General features: G+C 37.0%; 1 protein-coding gene across 1 annotated transcript; it reads left to right on the top strand.

Annotated features, from left to right (window-relative positions):
- The first annotated feature begins 3,587 nt into the window (after nucleotides 1–3,587).
- On the top strand, nucleotides 3,588–7,324 carry LOC136229970 (histone deacetylase 6). The gene is made up of 6 exons (XM_066018861.1): nucleotides 3,588–4,284; nucleotides 4,638–5,078; nucleotides 5,183–5,325; nucleotides 6,412–6,502; nucleotides 6,584–6,723; nucleotides 6,895–7,324. Exons 1-6 carry the CDS (start codon nucleotides 3,742–3,744, stop codon nucleotides 6,944–6,946), a joined length of 1,410 nt encoding a protein of 469 aa, XP_065874933.1. The 5' UTR covers nucleotides 3,588–3,741; the 3' UTR covers nucleotides 6,947–7,324.
- Nucleotides 7,325–7,588: the final 264 nt, after the last annotated feature.

The raw sequence follows: 7,588 nt of genomic DNA, 5'->3' as shown, positions 1-7,588 counted from the left end.
TCACATCTTTGGTTTCATTAGTGCAAACTGAGGTGATGTGACGACCTTCTTCATTTATTAACAATGGTGTTGGTCCCGTGTAATTAGTTCCAAGGGGGGGGGGGGGGGTTGGGAACTAATGTAACTTTTTCGCTTAATTATGCTGACTTAATTTAATTCTTTAAACAACCTTACTCAGTTTTGGTCAGCAAGGCTGAGCGAGATGTAAGACAGCTTTAGTCAGAGGCTGACTAGAACCGTTTTACTTGTGAGTTGAGAATTAACACTTAAGGTCAGCTTCCAACTCAGCACTCTGATTACTCAGTGTCACCTTATACAATTTATATCCTGAGTTATTTAAGCAAGCAACACATACATATATATATTGAAAGAAAGGGTTAGAGATTACTCAGCAGTCTTATCCTAGTTCGGCCTCACCGCCTACGTCCAGTCCCCAGAATCCTTCCGGGCTTTTTCAATCCACTACTGAGCTCTTTAAAGGTAGAGCACAAACCGTTTACAAAGCAATTGAGTATGCAAGAGTATCATCCTCTATTCGTCTACTCAATCCTACTGAGCGCTATAACCGAACACTCAGATTTTCTCTACCGATGAGTACTAAAACCGAGTACTCAGCACCACTCTCTCAATCTTTACAATTGATACAAGTTTGTTCTTTCTAGATGAAGAACACTTTAGATGAATACAAATTCACTCTAGACTTTTACACAGAGATTGGATTTGGGTGTAAGAAATTGCTTTTTCTAATCAGACAGCTTCTCTTTTGGATTTTCACTCTTGTGATGATTTTCTTTTCTGTCTGTACTTGCTTTTTCTTTTTGTAAATCGGCAAAGGATCCAAGTGATGAACTTGTCCTTTTATAGTGGAATCTGATGCTTCAATCATTTGAATTCGCACATATCTGTTGAATTCAAATGGTCTTCGTGCGTCATTCATTGGTCAGCATACAGATTTGCAGGCCAATCCTGTCGTCTGAAATTGGCAGTCGCCAGGCTTGCCAGTTTCGTCTTCTTGCGCCAGATTTCGTCTTCTAGCGCCAGGTTTGTCTTCTTGCAACACGCCAGTTGATCCATGCGTCTCGAAAAGGTCTCTTTGCGCAATTCCGAGGCTTCTGAATTGGTGCAGATCTTTGTCGGGTTTTGTCTTCTAGTTAACGGATCATTGGTGTTGTCCTGTCGAATACTCAGCTTGACTTAATTGACGTTGCCTTCGATCTTTATCTTTGACAAGGCTGAGTTACATTCTACTTAGCTTCTTCGGTCAGCTTTGTCTTTAAACATTAGTTCTGAGGAAGACTTTTCTTCTATGATGCTGAGTTATGTTCTACTCAACTTCTTCGGTCAGCTTCGTCTTTAAACATTAGTTCTGAGGAAGACTTTTCTTCTATGATGCTGAGTTATGTTCTACTCAACTTCTTCGGTCAGCTTCATCTTCAGGCGTTTGTTCTGAAGAAGACTTTTCTTATGCTGAGTTGTGTTCTACTCAGCTTATGTGGCTCATGTTGACTTCATTCTGTCTTACTTTTTATTTTTGTTCTTATTTATAATTATACTCAACATTGAACAAACACATTAGTACAATTAAATCAAAGCACTTAAATTTAATTATCTTAATTATGGGATTAACTTAGATAATTTTGTCAAATCAAAATCATGTAGAAAGGTGTTTCAACAAATGGATCATACCATACTGAAACCGAATCTCCTCTCCCGATCCTCCAACGAATAACCTTTTGGATAATTTTAATCGAACTCCATACGATCCTCCAAACAAAACTGAGGTTATTGCCCAATTTAGAGGAAAGAAAATACCCACGAGAGCTTTGAACAATCTGCTAACCAACAGATTAGGAGTATCAATAAGTTTCCAAAACTGTGTGCCCAACAATGCCAAATTAAAGTCTTGTAAAATTTGAAAACCCAACCCACCATGATCTTTACGCATACTCAACTTATCCCAGCCACACCAGTGAATTCACTGAGATCCATTCTCCTTTGTAGCCCACCGAAAAGAATTCATCACTTTCTGCAGTTCATCACAGATTGATTTTGGAAGCAAAAAAGTACCTATACAGAAAGTGGGAAGAACATGTGCTATTGACTTTAGTAATACTTTTAATTATTTTGCTTCTTTCTTTTGATAGTAAATTGTTTTCTTTTGTTTAAACACTAGAAATTATTAAGTTTAAAATACTATTTGGCTTCTGACCTATTCAAAATTTTGGTTTGTAGGCTATGATCTGTTATTTGGTAACATTTGGCCCTGACCTATAAATATTGCTTATTTTTCATCCTTTACTTATTATTTAGTTACATTTACCTCTCACTTATAAATTGTTTTTTTTTTGAAGAAAAATAAGTTTCATCAAACGAAATCAACATACAATGAATAATGTAAAATAAAATCTGGAGGGACATTACCTCACTCCACAAGTTATGACAAAGAATGAGAAGACCTAACAAAAGCATGAGCCACCCCATTCGCAGAACGACTTATAAATCTGACAGAAATGTCATTGATACTAGAAATAAGACTTTTATAATCATCTATCATTGAACCATAAGAAGAACGAAAGTATGCTTGATGAATATATTCCACCACTAACAATGCATCTGACTCCACCTCCACACTACCCAAACCCTTGAGGTTGATCCACCTAAGAGCCTCTAGAATGCCAATAGCTTCAGCTTCCTTAACTGAAAAGTTTCCAGCAATACGAGAACGAAAAATAATAAATGGTTTGTAATTTTGGACAAGATCCATGAAAACGTCAATTGCTCGGGAGTTGTCCATTCCACGATAATTACAGGCTAATAGACTCATGATGATGGGTGGGTCTGTCGAGTAGAGCCTACCTGAAACTTGTTTTTTGGATCCATAATTAAATTATTATTTGAAACTGCCTCCTCCCCTCATTTAAAACATCTTGTTTTCTTCTATGTTTTACTTCCATAACCACAATATCTTCTTGAGACTCATGTTCTGACCCATAATTTAATGCCTCATTCCTAAGCAATTGTCATATTAATTATTCTACTACTGTCGCCATTAGTTTCACGATTAATGCCACAAAATATGGGAGTTTGTTCAACCGTTTTGGTCATTTTCCTAGTAACTGACCCATGAATTACGCTTCCTTCATAATTAATTGCCCTATTAATTATTCTATTAATTTTGCCACTAGTTTCGCGATTAATGCTACTAAATATGAGAGTTTCTTCAATTGTCATATTAATTATTCTACTAATGTAACTATTAGTCCTCTTTTATAATTAATTGCTCTATTAATTATTCTACAATGTTTTGGGGTTAGAGGAGATTCATTGAACGGAGTTCATTTATCTAACCTATCTTGAAAAGGAGTTTAAATTAGGATGATGGTTAGATGAGAAATAAATATTAAAAAACCTTGAAATAACTTTCGATTTAGAGGTTAACTAAATAACCATCCATCCCTTTAATGAATCTTGTCAAACCTTCATCTAAACGGAGCCTAACGTAACAATTAATTCCATCATTAATACATCTAAATAAATATGGGAGTTTTGTTTTAGAAATTACATTTAATTGAATTGGAAGAGGATCATCACTTGAAATTGTGAATTGTTCCGGTTGGAAGACTCCTCTCTGCTCTCTTTGAATATTTGTCAACTATTTTACCACGTACACAGTCTCAGTCTTATTAAGTTCTCTTTTCTTTTCTTTTTACCGCTAGATTTTACCTAATAGGGTTTTTGGAAATGGGCGACGCCGCCTGTGGCTCCTCCCTCTCTTCCACCGGCACCGATGCCAAGAAGCGCCGCGTTACATACTTCTACGAACCGACGATTGGCGACTACTACTATGGCCAGGGACACCCGATGAAGCCCCATCGAATCCGTATGGCTCACAATTTGATCGTTCATTACTCCCTCCACCGTCGTATGGAGATTAACCGCCCCTTTCCCGCTGCTTCCACTGACATCCGCAAGTTCCATTCCGACGACTATGTTGAGTTCCTCGCTTCCGTCTCTCCTCTGTCTCATTTGGACCCTTCATATAATCGACAGCTCAAAAGATTCAACGTTGGCGAGGATTGTCCTGTTTTCGATGGGCTGTTTGGCTTTTGTCAGGCCTCTGCTGGTGGTTCGATTGGGGCTGCTGTCAAGCTCAATCGCGGGGATGCTGATATTGCTCTCAATTGGGCTGGTGGATTGCACCATGCCAAGAAAAGTGAAGCATCAGGGTTTTGTTATGTTAATGATATTGTATTGGGGATTCTGGAGCTCCTCAAGGTTCACAGGGTAATACGTTTCTTTAAGTCTTTTTTTTTTTACTAGAATACTGTTCGTGTTAGTTGTTCAATCTGTTTTTCAACATTATAGCGAATATGAGTTTGCATATCCACTTAGAAGTTTTTCTTTACCGAAATTATTGAATCCAAGTTCTGTTACTACAAATTTCAAAGGCATGTGCATGTTAGGGGGCGGTTAAGAACTTTTGAAGTTGGAATTAGAGTTGCATTCTACCAATTATGTGGTATCAAAGTGATAGTTTAGCTAGTTTCCTGGTTCAGTTGCCATCCGCTACTTTGCATTTAATTGCTTACTATACATTTTGTTGATTTTTTGTGTGTGTTTTGTTTTAAAATTGGCAGCGTGTCTTGTATGTTGATATTGATGTTCACCATGGAGATGGAGTTGAGGAGGCATTCTATACTACTGACAGGGTAATGACAGTGTCTTTTCATAAATTTGGAGATTTCTTTCCTGGGACAGGGCACATAAAGGACACAGGTGCTGGACATGGAAAGCATTATGCGCTTAATATCCCATTAAATGATGGAATGGATGATTCAAGTTTCCGGGGTCTATTTCGGCCCATCATTCAAAAAGTTATGGAGGTTTATCAGCCTGAGGCAGTGGTACTCCAATGTGGAGCAGATTCATTAACAGGTGATAGGTTAGGGTGCTTTAACTTGTCTGTGAAGGGCCACGCAGATTGCCTACGTTTTCTTAGGTCTTACAATGTTCCTCTGATGGTCTTGGGTGGTGGTGGGTATACTATTCGGAATGTTGCCCGTTGCTGGTGCTATGAGGTCTGTTGTTTTCAATGCTCTCTCTCTCTCTCTCTCTCTCTCTCATATGCTAGTTCCTTAACAATTCTTGCAAGTCCTGAGGTCCTCTATGACTTCTTCCACAGACAGCAATTGCAGTTGGGGTGGAACCTGATAATAGATTGCCTTACAATGAATATTATGAGTACTTTGGCCCAGATTACACACTTCATATCGAACCTTCCAACATGGAGAACCTAAACTCACCCAAAGATATGGAGAGGATAAGGTGAGATAGACACTGGCAATTTACTTTGATGTTTGCTGCAACAATTAATATAAACTGAGTAGTTTTATCCTGAATATCGATAATTAGTAAGTGTAGACGATAGTAAATAATATTAGTTTGGTAGATAGAAATGGCTGAAACTGACATACAATTCCATATTTATGGATGGATGACTTCTGTTATACTCCTATAATAGCCTGTTTGAAGAAGTTAGAGTCAGATTTGCTATGTTAAAAAAAAAGGGCCGGGAACAATTTCTTTGACAGCTGAAGGGTAGGAAGTACCATAAATTGTATTAACTATTGCTTATATGCAATAGTTATTACCATTGATTGAAGGGTGTTCCTCTGATTGAGCTTGCCCCCCTGTATGGATAAATGGCACTGTCATTCTGTGATGCGAGAATAGAACCATTTGACTAATGAATTTATAGTCAGTTAATTTTTATTTTATTTTCTGAATGCATGTTACCATTGGAGGGTGATGCTATCTAATGGATCTCTGTGAGATAAAATGCTGCCAATTATCTTTCTGGACAAGACCTGCAGCTTCTACTTTGGCTTAATGTTTTCTACATAGTGTATGAAGTTTCCATTTGTAAATTAAGGACTTAACAAACCCAGGAAGTTGGGGTTCATCTGGAAAATAATTGTTATCCTGTTCCCATCACTTCCAGAGTCTTCCTTGAAAACTTCAACCATAGCATTTGTACATCCAATGAACATGTCCTCATGCATAGAAATGTGTAATTTCAGCTTGTATTTGTTTCTTTTATATGAATCATGCATGTTTGTTAGATCTTTCAGTTTGAGACGATCTTACAATGAACATGAACGAATGGATAAGAAGAACCCATGCAGCCGACCCCAACTAGTTGAACTAACTATTGATTGATTGTTGCTGTTGTTCTTGTGTATAATAAATACATTTGGCTTATTGGTCCTTCTAATTCTTGTATATGCAATTTCATCATGAAACTTTTTCATATATCATACTTATTGTTATTGGCTTATTTGTCCTAATGTAGTTACTATTTCTGGGTTCACCCTTTTGTTTTAACAATTTTCCAACGTGCCATTTATTCAGGACCTTACTACTGGAGCAACTCACTAAACTACCTCATACTCCCAGTGTACCTTTTCAGACAACACCGCCTGTAACTGAAGCTCCAGAAGAGGTTAGCCAGCTACACATTTTCTATGGTTCTTTCAAGAATATCCTAGTTTATATTAAACGTTGCAGACTTTATTTAATGTAGCCTGAAGAAAAGATGGATCGAAGACCTAAACAACGCATTTGGAATGGTGAGGGTTATGAGTCTGATCCTGACGAGGAAGAGAGGCCCCGGGTTGGTAGTTTTAACAGAAATTATTCAGCTGCAGTAAAAGTTGAGATGAGGTAATACTTAGAAAATCGTGCACTAGTATTGGATCTATTAATATGTTTTTCCTTGACGTGACTTGATTATTTGAGAACAGGGGAGAATGGAAAATGATCACTGTATAAAATTGTCTGCTAAGTATTTCATGCCTGTGTAAACTAATACATGCATAACTGGTTTTTATGTAGGGATGATATAGATGAAATGGATCAAGACAAAAAAGAAAAGAAGAATCCATGATATTGTTTATGCTTGAGTGCCTGGATATGTTGTGGAGAGATTTTCGTCCAACAAGAGAAACTTGTATTTTCTAACCAAAGGATTTGAGGAGTGGAAGGATACTCAGTCAGATACAAAATTTTGATGATAGCTTAGTGAAGGAACTTACAGTCGTTAAATCTGCTATTGTATGAATTTGTACTGTCATAGAATAGACTGGAAATTTGATGTGCAACTGCAGATAATAGCTACATATTACCTATTCTTTTCTTTTTCTGTGCATAAAACAACCATCTAGTCATTGAAAATTTGTTAGCTCATGTTCATAATCTGTGTAGAATTTGATGTATGCTAATTAATTTCAATCAGAGTTCCCTCTTGGTATTGCATGTTTCATAATTTGATTAGCATATGTTGATAAAGGCTATATATAATACCACCAGTTCTCTGAAATATTGATTGGCTCTCAGTGTTATGTTAGGTTTTTAAATTTGCTTAAAAGGACAGGGGGTCAATATATCATTGTAGGCAAATTTTATTTTGGAGTAGGTTATTTAAATAAATTCAGTAGCTTATTTTAGGGTAAATTACATACGTGGTGTACAACCTTTACCCCAAATCACACTTTGGTGTACAACCAATTTTTTGTCACACTAAACCGTA

The sequence above is a fragment of the Euphorbia lathyris genome, chromosome 1 (assembly GCF_963576675.1).
Source record: "Euphorbia lathyris chromosome 1, ddEupLath1.1, whole genome shotgun sequence".
NCBI classification, from domain to species: Eukaryota; Viridiplantae; Streptophyta; class Magnoliopsida; order Malpighiales; family Euphorbiaceae; genus Euphorbia; species Euphorbia lathyris.
The sequence above is the reverse complement of the archived record's forward strand: the minus strand, read 5'-3'. Positions and strand labels throughout refer to the sequence as shown.

Excerpts from the sequence above, each read along its gene's own strand:
- LOC136229970 (XM_066018861.1), top strand. The coding sequence starts at position 3,742 with ATGGGCGACGCCGCCTGTGGCTCCTCCCTCTCTTCCACCGGCACCGAT. Across the intron at positions 6,503-6,583 it reads TAACTGAAGCTCCAGAAGAG|CCTGAAGAAAAGATGGATCG; the intron begins GTTAGCCAGCTA and ends TATTTAATGTAG. Across the intron at positions 6,724-6,894 it reads GCAGTAAAAGTTGAGATGAG|GGATGATATAGATGAAATGG; the intron begins GTAATACTTAGA and ends GTTTTTATGTAG.